This window comes from Schistocerca gregaria, chromosome 2 (genome assembly GCF_023897955.1).
Source record: "Schistocerca gregaria isolate iqSchGreg1 chromosome 2, iqSchGreg1.2, whole genome shotgun sequence".
In the NCBI taxonomy this organism is placed as follows: Eukaryota; Metazoa; Arthropoda; class Insecta; order Orthoptera; family Acrididae; genus Schistocerca; species Schistocerca gregaria.
In genome coordinates this window covers 424,575,870-424,603,769 of record NC_064921.1, presented here as the reverse complement: position 1 = coordinate 424,603,769, position 27,900 = coordinate 424,575,870, and the positions used below count along the sequence as shown (strand labels likewise).

Here is a 27,900-nt window from a genome sequence, read left to right as displayed (position 1 = left end):
GCGGTGCGGTCCCCTACGGCACTGCGTAGGATCCTACGGTCTTGGCGTGCATCCGTGCGTCGCTGTGGTCCGGTCCCAGGTCGACGGGCACGTGCACCTTCCGCCGACCACTGGCGACAACATCGATGTACTGTGGAGACCTCACGCCCCACGTGTTGAGCAATTCGGCGGTACGTCCACCCGGCCTCCCGCATGCCCACTATACGCCCTCGCTCAAAGTCCATCAACTGCACATACGGTTCACGTTCACGCTGTCGCGGCATGCTACCAGTGTTAAAGACTGCGATGGAGCTCCGTATGCCACGGCAAACTGGCTGACACTGACGGCGGCGGTGCACAAATGCTGCGCAGGTAGCGCCATTCGACGGCCAACACCGCGGTTCCTGGTGTGTCCGCTGTGCCGTGCGTGTGATCATTGCTTGTACAGCCCTCTCGCAGTGTCCGGAGCAAGTATGGTGGGTCTGACACACCGGTGTCAATGTGTTCTTTTTTCCATTTCCAGGAGTGTACATTAAATGTATTCGCAATTGCGAATGTGGACAACCATCAGCTGTAAAATGGAATTTTATTCTGGACCGGAACACGAAGCCGGATTTCTCGCTTATCGCAACCGGTCGTCGTACAATTTGGCTGTCCGTGCACATCTCACGGCCAGACCCGGCCCAGCACAAAGTTTCCCTGCCGTCATTCCATTCTACAGGCGATGCTTGTTCATATCCGCAATTACGAATTTTTTAAATTTATCTCATAAGGGGTGTAGTCGCCGCAGTGCCCGTTCCTTTGAATGTAAGTGGTTGTCTATAGGAACTTTGCATTGTACTCGGAATAAGGCACTCCAATATCGTGTTTATCCGTCGACACCAGGCAAGCGATCATTCCAAAGTATTTAAGTCGTTTCTGACTCACTCTGTACATTTAGACATAGTTCCACATTATTTTACTAGATACTACCTGGCACCCTGGTGCAAACTGAGCATTACAACACCACACTGTTAACTGGCACAGTCCGTTACTCCGTATTATATGCTCATCTGAAGCTTATGGCCGAAAAACACGCACAAGGCCTGTGAGCAACAGAGATACTTGCTTCAGTTGTGACAGAAAAACGGACATGCTGCACATGACAAACACAGCTGCGTGCGCAACTCTTCCACATGTCAGCTGAGCTATGCGGACATTGCTACGGCTCGCTCCTAGTGCTCTGCCAAAATTGGTCGTATCAGTTATGTGTGTACCGAAAAAATGTAATGGTTTTATCTAGATATTGTTGAATAAATATGTGGTTATACACTGAAGAGCCAGAGAAACTGGTATTCCTGCCTAATATCGTGTAGGGCCGCCGCGAGCACGTAGAATTGCCGCAACACGACGTGGCATAGACTCGACTAATGTCTGAAGTAGCGCAGGAGGGAACTGACACCATGAATCCTACAAGGCTGTCCATAAATCCGCAAGAGTACGAGGGGCTGGTGATCATTTCTGAACAGCACGTTGCAAGGCATCCCAAGTATGCTCAATAACGTTCATGTCTGGGGTGTTTGGTGGCCAGCGGAAGTGTTTAAGCTCAGAAGAATGTACCTGGAGCCACTCTCTAGAAATTCTGCACATGTAGGGTGTTGCATTGTCCTGTTGAAACTGCCCAAGTCCGTCGGAATGCACAATGGACTTGAATGGATGCAGGTGATCAGACAGGATGCTTACGTACGTGTCACCTGTCGGAGTCGTATCTAGACGGATCAGGCATCCCATATCACTCCAATTGCACACGCCCCACACCATTACAGAGCCTCTACCAGCTTGAATAGTCCCCTTGTGACATGCAGGGTCCATGGATTCGTGAAGTTGTCTCCATACTCGTACACGTCCGGTCCGCTCGATACAATTTGAAACGAGAGTCATACGACCAGACAACATGTTTCCAGCCATCAATTGTACAATGTCGATGTTGATGGGCCAGGCCAGGCGTAAAATTTTGTGTCGTGCAGTGATCAGGAGTACACGAGTGGGCCTTCGGCTCCAAAAGCCCATATCGATGATGTTTCCTTGAATGGTTCGCACCCTGACACAGCCTTGAAATCTGCAGAAATTTACAGAAGGGCTGCACTACTGTCAGTCGTCGTTGGCCCCGTTCTTGCAGCATCTTTTTCCGGCCACGGCGATGTCGGAGATTTGATATTTTACCGGATTCGTGATATCTACGGTACACTCGTGAAATGGTCGTACCGAAAAATTCCCACTTCATCGCTACCTCGGAGGTGCCGTGTTCCATCGCTTGTGCGCTGACTATAACACCACCTTCAAACTCACTCAGCTCTTGATAACTTGCCATTGTAGCAGCAGTAACCTATTAACAACAGGGCCAGACACTTGTTGTCTGATACCAGGTGATCAAAAAGTCAGTATAAATTTGAAAACTCAATAAATCACGGAATAATGTAGATAGAGAGGTACAAATTGACACACATGCTTGGAATGACATGGGGTTTTATTAGAACAAAAAAAAAATGCGAAAGTTCAAAAAATGTCCGACAGATGGCGCTTCATCTGATCAGAATAGCAATAATTAGCATAACAAAGTAAGACACAGCGAAGATGATGATAGTTACAGGAAATGCTCAATATGTCCACCATCATTCCTCAACAATAGCTGTAGTCGAGGAATAATGTTGTGAACAGAACTGTAAAGCATGTCCGCAGTGTGAGGCACTGACGTCGGAAGTTCCATGCGGCTTTTTGCAGATGATGCTGTAGTATACAGAGAAGTTGCAGCATTAGAAAATTGTAGCGAAATGCAGGAAGATCTGCAGCGGATAGGCACTTGGTGCAGGGAGTGGCAACTGACCCGTAACATAGACAAATGTAATGTATTGCGAATATATAGAAAGAAGGATCCTTTATTATATGATTAAATGATAGCGGAACAAACATTGGTAGCAGTCACTTCTGCAAAATATCTGGGAGTATGCGTGCGGAACGATTTGAAGCGAAGTGATCATATAAAATTAATCGTTGATAAGGCGGGTACCAGGTTGAGATTCATTGGGAGAGTCCTTAGAAAATGTAGTCCATCAACAAAGGAGGTGGCTTACATATCACTCGTTCGACCTATACTTGAGTATTGCTCATCAGTGTGGGATCCGTACCAGATCGGGTTGACGGAGGAGATAGAGAAGATTCAAAGAAGAGCGGCGCGTTTCGTCACAGGGTTATTTGGTAACCGTGTTAGCGTTACGGAGATGTTTAGCAACTCAAGTGGCAGACTCTGCAAGAGAGGCGCTCTGCATCGCGGTGTAGCTTGCTCGCCAGGTTTGTAGAGGGTGCGTTTCTGGATGAGGTATCGAATATATTGCTTCCCCCTACTTATACCTCCCGAGGAGATCACGAATGTAGGATTAGAGAGATTCGAGCGCGCACGGAGGCCTTTAGACAGTCGTTCTTCCCGCGAACCATACTCGACTGAAACAGAAAAGGGAGGTAATGACAGTGGCACATAAAGTGCCCTCCGCCACACACCGTTGGGTGGCTTGCGGAGTATAAATGTAAATGTAGATGTTGTCTTTCAGCATCCCTAGAGACGTCGGTCGATCACGATACGCTTGCGACTTCAGGTAACCCCAAAGCCAATAGTCGCACAGACTGAGGTCTGGGGACGTGGGGGGCCAAGCATGACGAAAGTGGCGGCTAAGCACACGATCATCAGCAAACGACTCGCGCAAGTGATCTTTCACGTCTTTAGCAATGTGGGGTGGAACGCCGTCCTGCATAAACATCGTACGTTCCAGCAGGTGTTTATCAGCCAGGCTGGGGATGATGCGATTCTGTAACATCGGCGTACATCTCACCCGTCACGGTAGCAGTCACTGACGTCTTGCTGTCCAGCGCCATCTGCCAGACATTTTGTGAACTTTTTTTTGTTCTAATAAAACCCCATGTCATTCCAAGCATGTGTGTCAATTTTTACCTCTTGAAACGTCCCCTTAGAAAAATTAATGAATTACTGTGGTGATAAACCCCTTAAGTTATTAGATTTTCAAACAGCTGAGCAAAACTGAACATACTCAGACATTCCTCTCTTTACTTATTCTGATTATCACTAAACTGATATACAATATTTTTAGCCCAACGCAATCTGACTTTCAATAATCCCTACAAAAGAATAGCCCTGACTATCAATAACCTATACCTTTCATGAATCACTTACCTCACAAAAATCTTCGTTACTCGAACTACTGCAATACAGCGAGCGCCAATACTGCCAGCTAAATAAAAGATTCAAACTACTGAAGTCACTAACTACTGATAGGCATACTTAGCAAATGAAAGATTTTGATAGAGAACAAACAATGTATTTACCTTAATAGTGTTCAAAAGTCAGATATACAGTATTACAAATTTACTGTCTCTGATAGACACACACATCCAGATCATCCGCTCTCAAAATTTTGGCATTTCTCTCCCCACATCCACCACTGCTGGCGGCTCACCTCCAACTGCGCGTGCGTGCACACTTTAAGGACGAAGATGTCCTCGTCTGGGAACCAAGTACTAGCGCGCGAGGCGCTTCTCCTTCTGAGATGATGGTTTGGGGAGAAAAATTCTTGGCGTTATCGTATATGCTTGACTTTGTGCTTTTCATTTTTTTTTTTTTAATAAAAGAAAGATTAAAGAATAGTCAGAGGGACAGTGAGAGAAGTAGAAAGGGAACGGCCTAAATGGCTGGCCGGTGGTTTCAGCAATAGGTCCCACTCCGTCTGGTGATGGCCTCGCATGGTTTTCATTACTAAAATTGGAGGCGTTTGTATGCGCGTAGTTGGCGTGCAGTGTCTTCCAAGGCTTGCTGATCGTCGGGATCCACCTTCCTCCTACCAGACCGGAACTCTCCCTTCACCCATAGATCTATGACGTCAACTAGGTCGTCCCATTGAGAGGGCGTGAAGATGGCGTGTGAGTTGATCGTGGCTAACTCTTTCTTCGTGAGCGCTTCCATCAACGCGTCACGGTATCTGTATGTGCGGAGGGGGCTCGATCGATGGTGGAGCGGAGGCTTAGGCTGGTCGGGTGGGGTGAAGGCGTACGGGTGGTCTGAGTAGGGGTATGACCCGTTTCGCAGTGACGCGGCAATGTTCTTGAGGATGGTCTGCACGTTACTCACTCCAGGGAATGGTAGGCACAGCCTCTCCTTCTCCGTTGGCTTCTCAACTTGCGAGGAGCCAGGAGGCGCCGTAACACCACTGCTTGCAGCTGCCTCCTTGGAGGGGGGCAGCCCAGGCGTCACATCGTCGGTTTCCATTGGCGCCACCTCCCGCATCGTCTGCGTGGCCGCATCGACTCCCACCGGAGAGCTGGGAGCTCTTCACGCAGCTGCTGGAGCTGACGATGAACCGCTGCGAGCTCTTCCTTTAGTGTGGCCGTTAGGCGCTGTTAACAGCCAACTGCCCAACACTAGAATAGCAAATTCCGACAATGCAAACCAGCCACAGACTGCACGCAGCACAGTCAGTGATTTTCATATAGAGCCTTAGGTGACGTTACCAACATAAAAACCTAAACAGCGTACTTACACTCTCTATATTGTGGTTTATTAAGTTTTCAAATTTATACTGACTTTTTGATCACCCGGTATAAAAGTTGCCGAACGGAGCACCGTATTCTGCGTGTTAACATATCTCTGTATTTGAATACGCATGCCAATTCCAGTTTCTTTGGCGCTTCAGTGTAATTGCGTAAATGTTATTATACGAGTAGTTATTGTTACCGAAGCAGTGCTTCAGTTGCTCCCCCCGAATGCTCGCCACTGATTTGTGGAACACCCTGTACGACTCGTCACTGGGTGTCGGCAGCGACGGTGGCGTGGAGGCACGTGTACCTGCGCGTGGCCCGCTGGCGCTGGCCGGACCTGGAGGTGGTGTCTCCGGTGAGGGTGCGCGCGCTCATGGACACTCGCCGCAACCAGGCGCTGCTCACCGCCGTCGTCGGGCTGCGCACCGCCGTCGACCTGGCCGCGCTGCAGGCGCGCCTCAGCGTGAGTACCGCGCCGCGCCGCGCCGGCAGCAGCAGCAGCGCAGGCGTCCACCACAGCCAGCTTTGTTGACTGTCGCCGGTTCTATGCGCTTCAGTCTGGAACCGCGCGACCGCTCCGGTCGCAGGTTCCGATCCTGCTTCGGGCATGGATGTGTGTCATGTCCTTACACTATGGCAGACCTCTCACCCGCAACAAGTCCCGCCCACTCATCCCCGGTTTTCCCGGTCTTTGTTCTGCGCCTGGGCATCGTTTCAGTTGACCCACGTGGTTTGCCGCGTTCGGCCGCACTCGCTCGGAGTGAATGTTAAATTAATATCTTGCTAGGTCTTAAATTTCGCCAGATAGTTAAAAGACACGTTACAAAAAACGTGCTCGATTGGCATTAGCTGTCCTGGGTATTTCCACAGCAAACGTAAGAGAAAACAATTTAGCACTGAATTCTTTAAATACGAGAACTCAGTAATCAGATGAATAGCCTATGAAGAAATATACTTCTATGTGAGAAAAAGCACCCGAAGCTCCAACAGGAAAAACCTACCCTCAAAGAATAATTTGCTTGGAGAAAGAGGAACCACAGCATACTTGACACTAAAGTTTCAGAACTCAGACAGTATATGTGAAACCAGCACCAACGTTCACTATACTTCCAGATGGCATAAAAATTACTTTGTTCTTGCAAGATCGATCCAAGCTGTTTTTGAATGTTAGTCACTGAATAACTTTGCTGCAAAGTTTTAGGGGTGGAAGAAGAGCTAGCACAGCATGAAGGACGTTTTACAGCCGTGAAACACTGCAATATTTATTTCCTCCATAACTGCTCTGTGACAAACATACACATCATCATTATTATTTTTAAAAATGGGTTGAATGACTTTTACGAAATTAATAAATCTTTCGGTTAAAGCAGACAGGACAATGAATAACGACATATTATTTTCCTGAGACGTTTGCAACAGCATATAGGGCACTAATCACACAGAAACAGCCACAATTCTTTATAACCTCGTTTACAATGCCCAGGTATAGCATTGGAAAAATTTACAAGTTAAAATTCGCCCATTACCCTTGAAAATACTAAGGAAATATGGCATATAAGCAAATATCTTACTGCTTTCATTAAGCATTTCTACTTTATGGCATTCTTATATTCTTTAATTTTCGTGAGCTAGTATGAGGACCTAAATAAACAAAACGACTTTCACTTATTTCTGTATAACGTTGATTTTAGACAATATAGTTAGTCGGCTGCATCCGTGGCTTTACTACCGACATGACAGATTAAGATAAGTCTCTCAAATATCTTGAGCAGAATAAACTACTCAGAAACTGCTAATACCACAAGCCCTATATTTCCTCTAAATGGTATACAACGCTTACAAGACTGGCTCAACAACCTTTAAGGTGCAGCCCAGTGTGTCTTGTACTAACGTGCAATACCAGTATGATAGCTCTGTGCGCTGGTTGACTATGTTCAATGGTGACTGCCAGCCTATAAGGCGGAATCAACTGCAAATTATACTAGTAGTCAATGCAATGCCTATCGTGGACGCTGATGTCCTACTGTAGCTGCAGGCTCTAGATCATACACAGCACAGTACTCAGAATCTAAGTCCCCATCTCAGAGCTACCGAACTTTGCGACTGTCCGCTTTCACGGCACAAGACGCTCTCTTCTCAGCCCGTCTTGCTCTGCACGATCCTCTTGAGACAATCTTGCTGCCAAACTCTAATCAGCCAATCCCGACGCTGCAAAGGCCTCCCACATCTCCCTCGCGGAGTGATAAAATTTCTCCGCCTATCCAAAAATTTCCCTGTTCAAACAGCGGGCGTTGACCCTCAGCGTTTCCCGCACTTTCTTATGAACTGCCCAATCAGAGCTCAGCCAATTTGCTGATAAAACAGCGCGCGACGGGGCGGCGCCAGCGCGTACGTTGGCCGCTCTCTGTCCGCTCGACATTTCCCCTCTCTCACCTGCCACCCGCCGGTGTTCCTCTTTGATGCTTGCCGGTCGCTGGCCCCACCCCCTGGGACCGCCGCCCCCTGCACAATGTTCTTCCGGCGCTCGCCGGCCTTCGCCTCCCTGGCTGTGCCCGACCACTCCTCGCCTCCACTGGCAAATTTACTTTCCTTACACCTACAGCATGCAACTAAATATTATCATTACCAAAGCCCGTATTATTTCAGACATGTGTTTAATCGTCACGTATCTCTCTTTCTAATCCACCTAATAAGACTAATTAACCATTATATGGGTTTATTTACTTCAAACATGCAGAGTAATCTGCGAAATGAACGTCACAAATGAAAGTAACCTTTCAAGATAAAATTTTATAGTACTGTTAAATAGACATAGAATAATGATAAATGTAATGTCACTAGGAAGACTTGGATAATGGCACATGTGCTGAAAAAACTTCTCGTGAACTTAAGTAATTAAAAAGAAATATACAATTCGCAGCTAATTTTGTCAAAAGTAGAAAGAAGAGGTCATATTATGACCTTACACAAGCTTCGGACCAGCAGGGAAGAAAAATCTGTTTATTATTATTTTCTCTTAACATTATTTTAAACTTTCTGTCTGATGCACATACTTCATCTCTTCTTCGACTACATTCCATTGCCCTTGTTTGTTTCGTTTCGTTGAGATTCACCGTACAACCTCTTTTGAGATACTCTCCTTTCCGTTCAGTTGCTCTTGCAAGTTCTTTGCTGTGTGTGAGAGAATTTCAAACTTGTTGGCAAACTTGAAAGTTTTTATTTATTTTCACTGAATTTTATTCTTTCGGAATTTCCCCGTGGTTTCCTTTGCAGACTGAATAACATCGTGGATAGGCTACAACTCTGACTCACTGCTTCCCCGACCACCGTTCTCTTTTCATCTCCTTCGAGTCTCTGTGTCAAGACCACGTATACGGTTTGGTAAAAATATCCATACACCATTTAGTAGACATTAGTACTGGGTTGCCAACCCCTTTGCCCTTATGGCAGCTTCAAGTCTGTTGGATGCACATGCAGTGAGGTGTCTGAATGTTTGTGGAAGAATGGCAGCCCATTACTTTTCTTAGAGTCCAAACCAGGGAAGGTAGATATGTTAGGAGGTGGGGTCTGGAGAGAATTGGCGTTCTAAACCATCCAGAAAGTGTTCCACTGGGTCCAGTTGGGTTCTGTACAGGTCAGTCCGTTTCAGGATTGTTATTGTCCACATACCATTGCCTCACAGATGTTTCATTCTGACAGGGTGCCCTGTTATGCTGATACAATCTGTCATTGCCTATGAACCGTTCCTCTATTTTATCGAGACCGCAGTGTTGTCACATATCGCGTCACTCTTTGCCCCAACTCAAGCATCATTTAGCACTGACAACAGAATTGTATGGCTTGCGAGAGGCTGCTCGACCATTGTATCCCAGTCTAACTCGCCACGGGCAGTCATTGAGGAGTCTCCACTGCTGGTAGCTCTTTGATAGTCACGAGTAGTTGCTTCCGCTGATTACATGGCATTTTTTGCAGGCACCGTCCAGTGCTCGATAGTCCCGGTCTGCTAGCACACGATATCTAACTGGTCCTGGTTTACTGTGGTTGTTCCTTTGCGGTTCCACTTCAGTCACATCACCAACAGTCGACTTCGGCAGATTTAGAGGGGTTGAAATGTCTGTGATGTACTTTTTATTCAGGTGGCTTTCAGAGATTAGACTCTCTTCGAAGTCATTGAGCTGTCCTGACGAACCCATTCTGTTTTTACTGCTTCTCCAATGACAACACAGTACTCATCGGCTCCTTTCATACTTGCATGTCCACCTGCTGTGATAACTAGTGGTCACTTCCGTGTAAGATACGTGTGACCAGATACTTTTGATCAGATACTACGAGGGCCGTTCAATAAAGTCAATAAGTAATGCCACACATTATTCTTCCGAAAGCAGGTTGGTTTTATTCAGGATTCCAATGCGTCACATTATTCCCCACTCTTATGGCTACAAAACCCTATTTTTCAACACAATCTCCGCTCAGTGCGACGGCCTTACACCAATTTACTGGGAGAGTCTGTATGCTGCATGGTTCTGCTCTACTGGTCGACGTCGGAGCCAATGTCTTGCTGCACGAAGAACCCCCCCCCCCTCCCCTTTTCATCCACGAACTGCTTCCCGCGGAGTGCATCCTTCATTGAGCCAAATGGATGAAAGTCGGAAGGTGCGAGATCCGGGCTGTAGGGTGGGAAGACGAACTGTCGAATGCAGTTTTGTGAGCTTCTCTCGGGTGCGCAGACTTGTGTGAGGCATTGCGTTGTCATGGATAAGAAGGGATCGTTTACATTTTTGTGGCGACGAATACGCTAAAGTCGTTTCTTTAATTTCCTGAGGGTAGCGATAATACGAGGGTCACTCCAAAAGAAATGCACACTACTTTTTTTACTTTATCTTTTATTATACATGTTTGAAAGTTTTACAGTGTGTACATACATACTTCAGGAACAATATTTTCATTTCTCCCCATGATTTCTATCCCTCTCAACTGCCTTACGCCATCTTGGAACCAGTGCCTGTATACCCGCACTGTCAAATTCTGGACCAACCTGTTGGAGCCACTGTTTGGCAGCGTGCACAAGGGAGTCATCTTCAAACCTTGTTCCACGATGAGAGTCCTTCAGCTTCCCAAAGAGATGATAGTCACATGGAGTCAAGTCAGGACAGTAAGGCGGGTGTTTCAGTGTTGTCCGTCCGACTTTTGTGATCGAGGCCTGCCGCTGCAAGGACAGTCCTCAATATTGTCGTTCCCGCTTTCATCACGTAACCTGCTTCCCCACCAACTAACTGTACTAAGGTTGGCAGCAGCATCTCCATACACCTTTTTCAACTTCTTGTGGATGTTTCCCACTGTCTAGTTTTCACAGCACAGGAATTCCATGACAGCACGTTGCTTCTACATCTACATCCTACATCCATACTCCGCAAGCCACCTGACGGTGTGTGGCGGAGGGTACCTTGAGTACCTCTATCGGTTCTCCCTTCTATTCCAGTCTCGTATTGTTCGTGTAAAGAAGGATTGTCGGTAAGCCTCTGTCTGGGCTCTAATCTCTCTGATTTTATCCTCAGTCTGTGTGAGGGAGCAATATACTGCTTGACTCCTCGGTGAAGGTATGTTCTCGAAACTCCAACAAAAGCCCGTACCGAGCTACTGAGCGTCTCTCCTTCAGAGTCTTCCTCTGGAGTTTATCTATCATCTCCGTAACGCTTTCGCGATTACTAAATGATCCTGTAACGAAGCGCGCTGCTCTTCGTTGGATCTCCTCTATCTCTTCCATCAACCCTATCTGGTACGGATTCCACACTGCTGAGCAGTATTGAAGCAGTGGGCGAACAAGCGTACTGTAACCTACTTCCTTTGTTTTCGGATTGCATTTCCTTAGGATTCTGAGGATGAATCTCAGTCTGGCATCTGCTTTACCGACGATCAACTTTATATCATCATTCCATTTTAAATCACTTCTAATGCGTACTCACAGATAATTTATGGAATTAACTGCTTCCAGTTGCTGACCTGCTATATTGCTTGTGACAAACGTCAAGTGTAGCAGCCAACTTCAAGACATGCTGTGACGGCGCCACTCAAGGGAACAGGTTGAACTAAATTTGAAAACGAACGGGAAGGATGTATTTACACACCGTAAAACTTTCACATATGCAGAATAAAAACTGTATTTTTACAAAAATATTGTGAATATCTTTTGAAGTGACCCTCGTAACAGACGCCTCGCCCAACGACTTAACGTGCTTTTGTTGACTGCCAGGTCTCTCTAGACCAGACGTCTCCAAACTTTTTAGTCTGCGGGCCACTTTGACTCCTCCACGAAGTCATAAGGGCCAAGATCTACGTAGTGGGATTAAAGCACCTAGCACTCCATGATCACCGTAATGTAAGGTTAAAGGAAAGATGAAATCGCAAAAATCTTACGTTGTGGGAATAGGTAGCACTGAAACGGACTACGATTTTTATTTAATTACATAATTTTGATTGGTGGACGTACCTGATCGAAATTCTGGCGTATTTTATTCACCGACAAAAAAGTATGTCATTGCACATTCTTCACGAAAGCGTGCTGCAAGTTAACGAAATCTCAAAATCAGTGTTAGCAACACTATTATTGCAAGACGTAACAGAGGTAGAGTATGTCGACGCATTGTTATTTCAAGCGGCGCAACAATAAGTTTAGTTATGTAGTCTTGTAGCGAGTAGCAGAGCCAGAGCATATATTTGATAGCTCTGTTGCGTGATTGTGTCTATGTTGCGAATGTCTCACGAGTTTTTTAGTGTTTTTTGCGCTGTACTAGTAGGTGAGACGACGAAGTGAGGAACAATTCAGTTTGAATTCGAAGAGACAAGGAAAATCTGAAAATCGGCTAATGGTCTGTCTGTTTATTGTGGATAGCCACAAATTTAACCATGACCTTCCGCTTTGTAAAGACAGAGCTCCGACAATGTAGCGGTGTATTGGCCACGATGGGCCTCGAAACTCAATTGTTGGCAGTATAGGTACCACCTCGAATATTTGGCGGGCCGGATATCAGGGATGTCCGGCCAGCTAACGCAGGACGGTTAGCCGGCCCTCACGGGCCGGTTACGGCCCGCGGGCCGTAGTTTGGAGACCACTGCTCTAGACACTCTGCAAGCGCCTGTAAATTTCTGCTGGGCTCCGATTTTCCACCAAAAGAAACTCAATGACAGTTCTCTGCTTGGGACGCACGTCAGTTACAGACACCGTTTCGAAGGCTACTTCTGGCGCAGCTGGGGGCTGAAGCGGGAATATTCTACCATGTCCCACAAAAAATTCCGGATTTTTTCCACTGAAATTCGCCGAGAGAGAAAATTTTTTGCATCTCATATTGAGCGGCCTTCGCGTATTTGTGTCTAGTTTCGTGTGGTCGTGGCAGGAGCGGCTGGTGGAGCTGTGCGAGCCGGGCGGCGGGCTGCGCTACCCGCGGCTGCGCTACGCGCTGACCACGGCGTGGGGGCGGTACGCGTGGCGCGAGGAGGACGCCTTCCAGCTGGAGGCGCACGTGGTGGCGGCCCCGTCGCTGCCCGCGCCCGCCGTCGACCACCCGTGGGCGCAGCAGGCGGCCAGCGACGTGGCCGCCAGGTTCCTGCCGCACCACCTCTCGCCCTGGCAGGTCGCCCTGCTGCCCGGCGGCCGCGTCGTCGTCATCCGCCTGCACCACCTGCTGCAGGTAACACGCCAGCTCACCTCCAGCACTCGCACGCACGCTAGCTTCCTGCTAAACTGCCGACTGTGCTGTCGTCTACAGGAATGTAAGCCGACTTACAAGGCGACAGTGAGCCCTTTAATCACAGATTTTTACGAGTCTTAGGTATGTACGACGGTTGGAACTATAATAGTGGCAACTACACTACTCGCCATTAGAGTTGCTACACCAAGAAGAAATGCAGATATATTATACTAGAACTGACATGTGATTACATTTTCACGCAATTTGGGTGCATAGGTCCTGAGAAATCAGTACCCAGAACAACCACCTCTGGCCGTAATAACGGCCTAGATACGCCTGGGCATTGAGTCAAACAGAGCTTGGATGGCGTGTACAGGTACAGCTGCCCATGCAGCTTCAACACGATACCACAGTTCATCAAGAGCAGTGACTGGCGTATTGTGACGCGCCAGTTGCTCGGCCACCATTGACCGGACGTTTTCAATTGGTGAGAGATCTGGAGAATGTGCTGGCCAGGGCGGCCGTCGAACATTTTCTGTATCCAGAAAGGCCCGTACAGGACCTGCAACATGCGGTCGTGCATTATCCTGCTGAACTGCAAGGTTTCGCAGGGATCGAATGAAGGCTAGATCCACGGGTCTTAACACATCTGGAATGTAACGTCCACTGTTCAAACTGCCGTTAATGCGAACAAGAGGTGACCAAGACGTGTAACCAATGGCACCCCATACCATCACGCCGGATGATACGCCAGTATGGCGATGACGATAACACGTTTCCAATGTTCGTTCACCGCGATGTCGCCAAACACGGATGCGACCATCTTGATGCCGTAAGCAGAACCTGGATTCATCCGAAAAAATGACGTTTTGCCATTCGTGCATCCAGGTTCGTTGTTGAGTACACCATCGCAGGCGCTCCTGTCTGTGATGCAGCATCACAGCCGTGGCCTCCGAGCTGATAGTCCATGCTGCTGCGAACGTCGTCGAACTGTTTCTCCAGATGGTTGTTGTCTTGCAAACGTCCCCGTCTGTTGACTCAGGGATCGAGACGTGACTGCACGATCCTTTATAGCCATGCAGATAAAATGCCTGTCATCTCGACTCTAGTGATACGAGGCCGTTGGGATCCAGCACGGCGTTCCTATTACCCTCCTGAACCCACGGATTCCATATTCTGGTAACAGTCATTGGATCTCGAACAACGCGAGCAACAGTGTTGCTATACGATAAACCGCAATCGCGATAGGCTACATCCGACCTTTATCAAAGTCGGAAACGTGATGGTACGCATTTCTCCTCCTTACACGAGGCATCACAACAACGTTTCACCAGCCAACGCCGGTCAACTGCTGTTTGTGTATGAGAAATCGGTTGGAAACTTTCCTCATGTTAGTACGTTGTAGGTGTCGCCATCGGCGGCAACCTTGTGTGAATGCTCTGAAAATCTAGTTATTTGCACATCACAACATCTTCTTCCTGTCGGTTAAATTTCGCTTCTGTAGCACGTCATCTTCGTGGTGTAGCAATTTTAATGGCCAGTAGTGTATTTATTTACAGTTAGTACAGAATAGATAGGTGTTTCAAAGTTTTACTGCCCTTAAAAGTAGTCACCAGCATTGTGTATAAACCGTTGCCAGCGATGTGGAAGTCGTAGCATACTTTTAGTAGCGCCAGTTGTGTTGACAGTTCGAGCGGTGCGGTCTATTACCCGACGAATTTGTAGTAGTTCTGACGTGAAGTGTTTCCTTCACTTTAGAAATCGAGTTCAACTCACGAAGGCTTAAGTCAGGGGAGTGCAGTAGGTGGTATACCACTTAGCAGCCTTATCAGTCAGACAAATCAGTAACGGCTTGCACAGTACGTGCTTGAGCATTGTTCTACAAAATCATGGTCACGTCCTGCAGAAATAATCATCACTTCTGTCTCTGTGCTGTTCATTTTTGGAACACAACCTACGACCTTGATGACTGCACGACACAACGCTTTACGCCTTGCCTGGGCCCGTCAACACCGACATTGGACTGTTGATGCCTGGTCGGACGAGTCTCGTTTCAAATTGTTTCGAGCGGATGGACGAGTACGGATGTGGAGAAAACCTAATGAATCCATGCACCTTGCATGTCAGCAGGTGACTGTTCAAGCTGGTAGAGGCTCTGTAACGGTGTGGAGCGTTTGCAGTTGGAGTAATATGGGACACCTGATACGTCTAGACACGACTCTGACAGTCAGCACGTACGTGAGCACCCTGTCTGATCACCTGCATCCATTCATGTCGATTGTGCATTCCGATGGACTAGGGCAGTTCTATCAGGACAGTGCGACATTCCACACTCCCAAAATTGCTGCAGAGTGGCTCCAGGAACACTTTTCTGAGTTTAAACACTTCCACTGGCCACCACACTCCCCAGGAATGAACATTATTGAGCATACCTGGGAAGCCTTGCAACGTGCAGAAGAGATCTCCAACCTCTCTTATTCTTGCTGGATTTATGGACAGTCCTGCTGCATTCGTGGTGTCGATTCCCTCCAGCACGACTTCAGACATTAGTCGGTCCCATGCCACCTCCTTTCGCGACACTTCTGCGTGCTGGCAGGGGCCCTACACGATATTCGGCAGGTGTACCAGTTTCTTTCGCTCTTCAGTGTACTATTCTCTGTGCGGCCGAGCAGTTCTAGGCGCTTCAGTCTGGAACCGCGCGACCGCTACGGTCGCAGGTTCGAATCCTGCATCGGGCATGGATGTGTGTGATGTCCTTAGGTTAGTTAGGTTTAGTTAGTTCTAAGTTCTAGGGAACTGATGACCTCAGATGTTAAGTCCCATAGTGCTTAGAGCCATTTGAACCATTTTTGAATGAAGCTTGGTTAGCGTTCGGTGATGATTATGGCAACAAAGTCGCATTACTGTCGAGGGTTTTGTGACCACTTTGGTTGATCCGGTGTAGTGTTTTTTCCTCAATGGTGATGCTGTGTTCCAAGAACACAGAGCTCCTGTTCCCACTGCTTGTATCGTCTAGGACTGATTTTGTGGGCACGAGGGTGACTTTTGGGATCTTAGCGTTAGCGTAACTGAGACTAGGTTTGACAGAGAGGAAAAGGAAGTTTTACTTCATCTTTTAAAACTTATGAACGCTGTCCTTGTAGAACAAGTGAAGAATTCCACCATTTTTTCTGAAATGGGCAATTACGATTTTCTGGTTGCTCGTTGTCACATTGTCAATTATGCCAATTTTACAACACTAAAATCAACTTCAAATTTTAAACATTTTGATTGGCTGTGAGCCAGCAACCGTACGCTATTTAATTACAGGATTTATATACAACAACATCGGTGCACAAAATTTTTGACAATTGACCATGCTTTCGATTGCAGTAGGACAATCTTCATCAGCATAAAAAATTACGTGGCATAAATGTAATTTTGTATGCTGATGAAGATTGCCCTAGTGTAATCGAAACCATGGTCAACTGACAAAACTTGCGTGCAACCGATGTGGTTGTATATACATCCTGTAACTAAAATCAACTTCCTGTTGTTTTGTTAAATGTTATTTATCTACATAAAAAAATTCAATACTGTCCTTCGTTAACTGTATCTCGTAATTATTTGTATTTCATTTGTCCTTATCAGTAATTTCTATGTAAGTCGCGCGTTATTTTATCTGTGGTTGCGATGTTCAGTTGTCACCTGACGTTGGTCTAAGTAGCCGATAGCCAGTTCATGATCAAACTGCAGAGCACCAGAAAAGCTTCTCTGTTTTAATACTACTGTCATAATCTGCCCAGAACCGACGGACAATTCAGTTCAAATGTACAAGATTAGCTTCTAAACCGTAAAAATATCTAATATGTACATATTTTTAAATGTATTAAAGGCGATTATAATACGAAGATTTTCACGTAAAACAGTGTAGTCTTTACAAAAGTGGGATACTTCACAGGACATCAGTAATAGGTCAATAGCGTTATCGAAGGGAGAATGTTTTGGAAGGCACGTGTATGGAAGAGCTGAGGAACAGGACTCCGACCAAGGTGATTGAAAGGGGATGGAGAAGAGCTTGAAGGTGGTGGGTTGAGAGGAGAGGCAGCAGAGTATCCTGTTAAAGCTGCAGGGATCGGTAGATCTCTGGTGCGATTTCGAGATCCTGTAAGGGAAGGTGGTGTAATGTGCGAGACTGCAGTGGTGGCTTACAAGTGTGACGGTTAATAATCAGGAATGATACGATATGGCGTTTGGTGACAAGTTTGTGGGAAGTGTAACAAACGGAAAGGTGTTCTTTGTGGGAGAGGAGGGACAGAACGTTAATCCTACAGGATCCCAGTGGGGGATAATTGACGGATACGGAAGGGAAGGCTGAGTGCATAGCTTTCGAGGATTTGGAAGGGCGGTGAAGTATTAGTGAAATGGAAATTCAAGCGGTATTGGCATGATGGACTTATCGAATTAAGACTTGGTAGGCAGAGAGAGGGAGAGGGAGAGAGCGAGAGAGACTTCTGCTAATGACATATGTATGTTTGTAGGTGGCGATATTAAGCCGCCAAATAGTTGTTGAAATTCCTGGTGAAACTTTAGCTGTCCTTTGTTTTGCACAATGTTCTTCGCTACTAGTGTCTGTCAAATGACCATTATCAAGCCAAAAACGAACAAATCAAATCAATAGACAGTACACTGTTTACAGGTAAATAGAACTCTAAACAATTTACAGGTAAATAGAACTCTAAACAATATATTACTTATTGGTACGATCGGCTGGAAAGTTATACCATAATATGAGTAATTTGCACTTTTGAGCCCACCACAGTAGTACAAAACGTTATAAAATAATAACTGTATACAATAGTTTTCATAAAGAAGCAAAATTCACAACGACAGCTACTCACACACTACGCGATGTAATCATGAAATACACTGAAGGATTCAGTCAAATACAAAACCTTGTCAAAGATGAGAACTACAGAACATGGTAGCAGTAGCAGTATCAGCTGAACAGGAGGTACATTATAGTCTTTGGTTACATGTAAACTTTATAGATTTATGAGATAGATCGTGAAACTACAAATGTACACACATTATACTGTATATCCAGAAATGTCGCACAGAAGACTTGTATAACCTGAAATACCTCGTAACTGCTGAAAAGAGAGCGTCTGAAATTCATAGAAAGCCGTTTTTTGACACCAGATAAAGCCACATTGGCAAACTTTGTATATTACAAAACATAGTAATACTGTACATGTAATGTCACTATGTTTTGTAATATACAACCAATGCGGCTGGTTATCAGTCTCCTCCTTCCCAGTCTCTCTGTCCATCTCCTTTTGCCCCTCTCCATGTCCATCATCTCTACCACCTCAGTCCATCTCTGAGTCCATCTCCTACTCTCCCCCATATCTTATCTCCTCTTCCCTCTCCCTGTCCATCTTCTCCCCCCTCTCTCTCTGTCCACCTCCTACTCCCCTCTTTCTCTATCTATCTCCTACTCCCCCTTTTCTCCGTCATCTCATCATCCCCCTCTGACTATCCAGCTGCGCTTCTAATCACTCTCTGCTCAGTGTGCTCATTCTGAACAACACGCCAATCGTGCAGGGGAGCCTAGATGCCAGGCATTATTAATTCTTTTCAACCCCACACTACGGGAGCTGGGTGGTACTTACACCCACAATACTTCTTTCTAGACAATAAGTAGCATGTGTACCAAATTTGGCTGAAATCGATGCAGTGGTATAGAAGGAGACGGGGAACACACACACAATCATTTACATACATTGAGATTACCCACACAGGGGCAGAGTGCAGAGAACACCTACCTGTGCAGGCAGAGGGCCCGCGGCTGCTGGACATGGTGTCGGCCGTGTGCGCGGCGGCGCTGCTGCAGGAGGACGACGAGATACCACCGCCGATGCCCGCCCCCTCGCCACCCCCCGCGCAGCCTACGCCGGTGCTGCGCGCACTGCCCGCGCTGTGGGCGGCGCTGCAGGAAATGAGTAAGGACGCTCTGCGGGCAGCGGTGGCCCGCTGGGAGCCAAAGGGCGGCGCCGCCCCCAGGGACCTGCCGGCGTTGCTGGCCGTAGTGGCGGGCGCGTGGGCGGCAGCCGGCTGCGAGGAGCTGGCCACCAAGACGCGCCGCCCCCACATCACCACGGCGGACGCCCTGCGCGCCATCTCGCCGCCCGCCGTCTTCTGGGCGTCTCTCAGGTCGGTCGCATATTCCGCTTCACTCCACTGCCCTACTCTATCAGCCTATTGTATCACCTTTTCAAATTGTGTTTGTTCGTCACGTCCGCTGTACGAACTTCAACCGCAGAGCCGCACCGAGGTGATTCTGCGCCCCTGCTAGAACTGCCAGATCTGCTTCTGTCCCGCCTCCCCCTACCGGTAAAACTACGTAACGCTGTCCAGTCGCACAGCACGTCTTTGCTTCTTGAGCGCCAACCTGTTCAAAAAAGACTGGGGCAATGATGAGCGTAGCCGTGAAGCCACACCATATGGTAGCACGTTCACCGTACGGAGGAACTTCATGCACAGTGACTGGAGGTGAAGATGCCCAAACTGTTCCGTGTGTTCACCTGACGTCAGAGAAAAATTAGCTTCGTCTGTCCATAGGATGGTCCAGGGCCAGCCCTCGTCAACTTCAATCCTGTCGTAGTGCGTCGTGTGATGCAAGCTGCTGTACGATATAGATCTTGTGCGGATACCATTTGAGAATGGTTCGAAGAATTTTCTATACAGTGGACCACGGAATGTTCAACTGTCGCGACACAGCACGCGCACTGCCTGACAGCGATTTCATCAGCCACCTGTGGCTCAACCTGTCGTTGGCATGTTCCCGGAGCGACGGCCAGTTCTCCAGCTGACTCGAACTTCTCCTTCATGCTTTGCACAGCAGGTGGAGAAAGAGGACCCTTCCGTAATCCTTTCAGGCGACGATGTTCTCAAAGTGCAGCTGCTCAGCATTACTGTTGTTATGATAATACAAGTGGCGTTTGAAAAGTCCATGCAAAAATAAAAACTACTTACATGTTTGGGGTAAACTTTTTTGTTCTTCGACATAGATTCCTTTTAGACGTATACACTTCGTCCAACGCTGTTCTAATTTCTTGTTCCCTTCCGAATAATAAGAATTGTACAAGTCTGCAAAATAGCTATTAGTTGCTGCTATCACCTCCTCATTTGAATAAAATCTTTGTCCCACCAGCCATTTCTTAAAATTGGGGAACAAATAGTAGTCCGAGGGAGCCACGTCTGGAGAATAGTGGGAATGTGAAACGAGTTGGAAACCTATTCCCATTAATTTTGCGACTACAACTGCTGAGGTGGAGGCTGCTGCATTGTCGTGATGGAAAAGGACTTTTTTGCTGTCCAATCGCTGGCGTTTTTCCTGCAACTTGGTTTTCAAACGGTCCAATAACGAAGAATAATATTCACCTGTAATATTTTTACCCTTGTCCAGATAGTCGATGAGGATTATCCCTTGCGAATCCCAAAACACAGCCGGCCGGAGTGGCTGAGCAGTTCTCGGCGCTACAGTCTGGAAATGCACGAGCACTACGGTCGCAGGTTCGAATCCTGCTTCGGGCATGGACGTGTGTCATGTCCTTAGGCTAGTTAGGTGTAAGTAGTTCTGAGTTCTAGGGCACAGATGACGTCAGAAGTTAAGTCCCATAGTGCTCAGAGCCATTTGAACCATTTGAACCCAAAAGACAACCGCCATAACCTTTCCGACCGAAGGAACGGTCTTCGCCTTTTTTGGTGCAGTTTCTTCCTTGATAAACGATTGTTTAGATTGTTGTTTGGTCTCAGGAGTATAGTAATGTATCCATGTTTCATCCACAGTGACGAAACGATGCCTCCTGAGCAGGTGCAAACCCACCATCCAACACTTCATACGATTCCGTTTTTGGTCAAGCGTGGGCAATCTCGAAACCCATCTTGCGAATAGCTTTCCTCATGTCCAAATGTTCATGTAAAATATTACATACCCGTTCATTCGAGATGCCCACAACACTAGCAATCTCACACACCTTAACTCTTCTCTCATTCATCACCATACATGTATTTTATCAATGATTTGCGGAGTTGTAACCTCCACAGGGCGTCCAGAACATTCAGCATTATTGTGCCCCTATGGCCACTCCGAAAATTAAGGAACCACTTCTAAACTGTTCTAATCGAAGGTGCAGAGTCACTGTAATGTTTATCAAGCTTCTCTTTAGTCTCCTGAGGAGTTTTGCCTTTCATAAAGTAATGTCTAATCACCACACGAAATTCTTTTTCGTCCATTTTTTGACAATCACTCGCTTCCTTGATTCACACGAATGCCAAACACAAAGAAGTAGACCAATATGGCTGAAACTTGGTGTGAGTTCTTTTCACAGATGCTACTAACTAAACATGACCTCGATACGCGCCGGTGGTGCCATTTCTCGGACTTTGCACGGACTTTTCAAATGCCCCTCGTAGAGCTTCACCAATAAAGCTCTGCTCCTTTTGTCCAAGCTCACGTTGACGACAACAAGTGCCTTACGACTGGTCAGGTGTGTGAGACTACGAATCACGGTGACTGATCACGGCACCTGGTTACCATAGTTGGACCTGGAAGGATGCATGGAAATCATGCACGCCATACTCTGGACATTAATGCTACCAAGTTAGGTAGTCTTACGGTAATTAGTTTCCGTGTTATAACGTGTTAAATAGGGACAGTTTAGCTATAACCACCCGGTAGTTACTTGGTCCCCGCCGTAAGACCTGTAGCGTCACATGCTGTGACATATGCGCCGCGATCTATCTTTCTCGCGGGCCTCGAAATTCACAGATTGGTGATGCGTATGATTTCGCTCCTTTGTGGTAACTATCGACTGTGGCAGGCAGGGAATGCTGTCAAAGTTAAAAACAAAAACAAAAATCCAAATCGTGAACAACAGCGGACCCCGTGTAGTGAATTAAACGCTAGTAAAGAGTGTGTATTCCAGTATCAGTGCACCTCTGCGTGATCGAGGAGGGACGTAAGTGGCGTGAACGGGGGCGTGGCTGTTGCGTGTGCAGGGTGTGGTGGTGGGTGGCGGTGGTGGCGACGGTGCGGCTGCCGCTGTGGTGGGCGATGCAGGTGGCGCAGCTGGTGGCGCGGGGGCGGCGGTCGGCGCTGGCGGCGCAGTGGCGGCTGGCGGCGGCCGCGGGGGCGGAGCTGCGCTGGCTGTGCCTGCAGCTGCTGGACGGCCCGCTGGCGATGCTGCAGCAGGCGCTGCACCCGGGGAACGCCAGCGCCCGGTCCATGCGCGCCGGCTCCTTCACCGGCCGCAAGGTCTGTCTCTGCACAGACGCTCTGCTGTCGTACTGTACCACTGTCTGCTCGAGATGTCACTCGCTTTTCTCATAACTAACTACGTAGCAAACAAGTGTGCTGCTGTGCAAAAAAGATTCACTTCTGTTTTGTGTCTGCAATGATTTTAAAATTGTTGGAGATTGCTAATATGACAGTATAGGGTGTCAACTTCTTAACTAAGCTGGTGATGTTGACTGCCTCCATATATTTATTGCTAATACGACAGTATAGGGTTGTAATCTACCCCCATCCTTCCTAGTTGCTGCTGTGGTCCACGTTAGTCTTTTATGAAAATTGGAGATGAGCGAAGGCTACAATCTTACTTATCTTTCCACGTAGAGTTGGCTCCAGTTCTTCTCGTCTAGGGGTCTGATTCTTGAAGCTGAAATTCTCACATTTTAGGTCCTCATAGTTGAATTGACCTAATTAAATTTGAAGATTGTTGTTGCAGAATTTTTGTTGGTACGTCAATATATTTTGTCATATTTTAGTACATCATACAGTCTTTTGATTTTTCATATTAACAAAGCTGACGACGTCTGCCAATACTGGATATAATTAGTGGAATAGAGCAGTGCATTAGAAGTCTTCCGCACGATGCAGCTGAGGACGTCAGGCTAACCACCAGCCATATCCTGGCGAAAGTTAAGCCACCAAAATCTAATATTAGCAAGGAGGGACGACGTTGCTTACGGTTATTACGTGAGAACGAAGACTTAGTAGTCTTTCCAGCCGACAAAGGGAATGCCACCGTGGTTCTGAACTCTGCAGACTACCACCTGAAGATGCTACATTTATTAGAAGACCCCATGTACCGCAAGCTTAGTCGTGATCCCACACAGGCCATTGTCGGAAAGACAAGGAAGTTACTGAAGGATTCCGGCTTACCAGATGAAATGGTGAAGAAATTAACGCCTCGTGTCATCAGACCTCCCAGGCTTTATGGATTACCAAAGATACACAAGGAAAGTGTTCCCCTGAGGCCCATTGTTAGTGCAATCAGTTCGCCCACCTGCAGACTTGCTAAACATCTGGCAGGATTATTAGAACCAAAATTGGGATATTGCGAACAACATGTCGTCAACTCGCAGAAATTTATTGAGACACTCAAGAGAATGAAGATAGACCCAAACGACCTAATGGTTAGCCTGGATGTTGTCACTTTTTACTAAGGTTCCAATACAAGATACGCTGGATCTGTTGGCCCAACGATTTCCATCTGGAATCATTAAGTTGTTCCGTCACGTCCTAATGACAACGTACTTTTTGTATTGCGATGAACATTATGAAATGACTGACGGCACAGCCATGGGATCACCACTGTCTCCAGCAGTCGCAAATTTCTTCATGGAGCACTTTCAGGAGCAGGCTCTGCAAACTGCGACATTATGGCCATCTTGCTTTCTACGATACGTTGAAGACACCTTCCTGATATGGCCTCATGGTAAAGATACACTAGAGCAGTTCGTCTATCATGTGAATGGTGTCCATCCCAACATTAAATTTATTGTCGAGATGGAGAAGCACGGCAAGCTACCATTCTTGGATGTTTTGGTTGAGCGAAGACAGGAGCCCAGCTTAGTCATTCAGTGTACCGGAAACCAACACACACTGATCGCTACTTGAACACCAATAGTTTCCACCACCCTGTGCACAAGAAAGCTGTTCTGATCACGTTGATTCATAGAGGCAAGATTATTTCTGACGAAGACCATCTACAGTCTGAATTGCAGAACCTAAAACGTGTTTTCGCGGAAAATGGATACAGCAGAAGAGACATTGCAAACGCCTTCAAGGGCCGCCGACGAAAGACAGCTGGTGAATCAGTAGAAGAGGCCAAACGGACTGTATTCCTGCCATACTGTGGAGCAACTAGCAGTAAGTTGGGACGTCTGCTGCAGAAACATGGGCTAAGACCAGTGTTCCGGCCCGCCCCCAAGATACTAGATATGTTGCGCTCTGTGAAAGACGATATTTCTCTTCGAGTTTCCGGCGTGTATGGTGTACCCTGTGAATATGGCAGCACGTACATTGGACAGACAATTCGCACTGTTGCAGAGCGTTGTACTCAGCACAAGCGCCATATAAAACAAAGGGAGCTTGACAAGTCGGCCATACCGGAGCATTGCCTTGAAAACGGACATAAAATACAGTTCGAAAATACAAAAGTGTTGGCTCATGCGTCTACATATTGGGACTCCGTTATAAAGGAAGCGGCCGAGATTCGCTTAAACAAAAACAATTTCAACAGAGACTAGGGATACACACTCAGCAGGGCATGGGGACGGGTGTTGGACATCGAAAGAAAGCAGAGACAGATGCGCGACGCGGGAGCGGCAGTTTCAAACGTGATGCCTGCCCCTGGAGCCACCTGACGTCACAGGTGCTGCCACGGGCAACAGCTCCGCTAGCTGCCCGGGTCGAGTAACGCGCGCGCGCCACTTTGGATCGATCTGATTGGCTGCTGATAATATCATCAGGCCTATATAAGCGTAACAGCCCCGGAACGGTCCCAACCTACTCTCCAAACCAGCCTTAACCAGTTTACCACTTGGTGTAACCAGTGGTTCCTCCGTCTCAACCCCTCTAAAACCCAGGCAATCATCATAGGCCGCACCACTCGTTCCTTTCGCCTCCATGATTTCTACCTCACGCTTTATGGTCGCCCCATCCAATTCACTCCCACCCTGAAATACCTTGGCCTCACCCTCGACCGACACCTCACCTGGACCTCTCATCTCCAGACTGTCCAGCAGAAAGCCCATTCCTACCTCTGCCTTCTGAAACTCCTATCTGGCTGGTCATGGGGATTGCATCCTTCTACCATCCTCCACACCTACAAAACCCTCATCTGTCCTATCCTCTGTTATGTCAGAATTGCCTGGATCTCCACCCCCACCCGCTTTTCCAAGGCCCTCCAAATCCTTGAACGCCATGCACTCCGCCTTCCCTTCCGTATCCGCCTTCCTTCCCCCACACGCCTCCTGTATGAACTGATCCCCTTCCCCCACCTCCTCCTGTTCCTCCAACATCTCCGCATCCTTTACATTGTCTGCCGGCTTGATGCCCCCCACCCTCTGGTTTCCTCCTTCCTCTCCACCCGCCGCCCATTGCCGCGACTCTATCGCTGTATCCCTCCCTCTCTCCACCTCCACACCCTACATCTCCTTCATCAGGGCAATTTCCAACGCCTCCCCCTCCTGGATGACGAACTTCGCCGTGATATCTACCCTTCCTTCCAACTGTAACCTGGCCTTGTTCCCCCCTCCCCAGGGCCCCCTTTTTACTCTCCCCTCCTTCTCCGAGAGCGGATTTTCCTCCCCCCCCCCCCTGAGACCCTGCACCCCTTACTTGCGTCTTTCCTTCCCACATCCCTCCCTACCTGGCCCTCTTCAGTGCGCCCTCCACTCATCTCCCCATCTCTTCCCCTTCCTTCCTCCCTCCCTCCCGTCTTCCGGTCTCCCTCATCTCCTTGCGCCTGGCAGATCCTCCATTTCGATCATCGTCAGTGTGCCACATCAGTGTTGTGTTTAGTGCTGTTTCTCCTGTGCGTCAAGAGGTGTGATTTTAATTGTGTACTGCCTTGAGGTTCGCCGTCAGTGTTTGTTCTGTGCCACGCCATCCGTCGATACCTTTTATGCTCCAGTCATACTGTGCCTTGTGTTCTTTTAATTGTTGCAGTGTGTGGCTTTTTGTGTGTGCTACTTTTAAACAGTTTTTTATCTCCATTTTACAGTCACCCCGTTTTTTTATCTATTGCCTTCCATGATGTCCATCGAAAGAACTCGAGGATTTATTTTATTCGAATTGACGCGGCTGGAAAACCGAGAACGTTTTATTCAAAGCTGAAATTACATTGTTCGCACAAAATACAAAAATGCGTCCGATCACATCAGAGGCATGCTTACTGCTGCCTCACTCACCGGAAATAACAACATTCCAAATGCCTTACAATCTCTTGACAAATGAATTTCTGTTAGTTACGATTCTTATTTTATAAATGAACCCAGAAATAAACTAATAAACATTACTAGACTGCGTAATTAATAATAGAAATTTTAAGTGTGCCAAATAATTCCTAATTTCAAATGTTTCTAAAAAATATTTTTAACGATAATTTCAGAACTATTACTAATCGCTCATAACATCCAAAATCAAGTAATTCCCTTTCATAAATTTTAGCTTCAAATCTAACGTACTGTGTATAAAATTATATGAAAATTTTCAGAAAAGCACCTGTCCAAAAGTCCAAAAATAATACTGGTATCGATGACTACTGTTGAGGAAAAGTAATGCTAGAGGAGGATGTCCCGTTACAGGATATCAACTTGTAAACCGGGCTGGTGATGTAGACTGCCTCCATATACTTACTGAACAATGCAAGTGATACGTCCATCGTAATGTTGATGAAAATTTGGTGTACACCATAGACTAAAGGGCTGAAAAGGGCAAACATTTACTGACATTTTCTAGTACGGTAGAGTGTTAAAGCTTCATAGTAGTGTCCACACAAAATGCTTTTGGTCGGTGTTGCTATCTAGTGACCGGTTGTAGAATTACACGAAGGAATGCACTGTAGGCGCTTCCAATAAGCAGTTTCCGGTATTTTCTATTGTTTTTGTTTATATGAGACACGAGGTTGCGTTTTGATTAGTATTTGTAATTTTTTTGCTTTCTACACCTCTAAGTGCTCTAGAATGTATTATGAGTATTTGATAGGTACTATTAATTCTTGAGTTAGACAATTTATCGAGTGCAAAATTGTGCTTATTTTTAAAACTAGCTGTACGGGATGGTCAGAAACAGCGTGGAAAGCCTGTAAGGGTACTGCAGAGGAGGTTGTGCTGAGAAATAATTGCCAAGAAAAAAATTCGGTAGGTTGCGCCGCGCCCGAGTTAGTGTTGAAGTTAGCGAATCAGGCCGCCGTGCTCGCAAATTCAAGCATTTGCACGGGCTAAGAAGCGGTAACGCACAGACACCTATGGGTCTGTGGGTTACCACATCTTGAAACGCTTATTACCATTTAAAATGTTCCTTTCTTCGGAACTGATAAATTTAAGATAGGTGAGCAAAAGCTACGTCTTTTTGATTTGAGGAAACAAAAAGAAGAACACGTTTTGCAACAGCGCCTGTGGCAGGCCGCCTAAATTAACTTCATCCGCTAACTTCAATGCTAAATAACTAGGAAGCGGAGCAACATATCGATTTTCTTCTTGAGAATTATTTCTGAGGACAACCTACCGTGCAACACTTTCACAAGCTCTTCTTACTGTTCTCGACGACACTGTATAACATCTGACCATGGGCTCGACTCCAGTTCGTCACCAGCAGTTA

General features: G+C 46.9%; 1 protein-coding gene across 5 annotated transcripts in view; it reads left to right on the top strand.

Annotated features, from left to right (window-relative positions):
- The window catches only part of LOC126323926 (uncharacterized), a 127,591-nt gene that overhangs the window by 40,350 nt on the left and 59,341 nt on the right, over window positions 1-27,900 (top strand). For all 5 annotated transcript variants that reach the window (XM_049994867.1, XM_049994847.1, XM_049994866.1 and 2 more), the window contains exons 3-6: window positions 5,841-6,022; window positions 12,951-13,244; window positions 19,060-19,439; window positions 22,290-22,545. In XM_049994867.1, coding sequence (XP_049850824.1) covers window positions 5,841-6,022; window positions 12,951-13,244; window positions 19,060-19,439; window positions 22,290-22,545 — 1,112 coding nt within the window. The remainder of the gene's footprint in view (window positions 1-5,840; window positions 6,023-12,950; window positions 13,245-19,059; window positions 19,440-22,289; window positions 22,546-27,900) is intronic.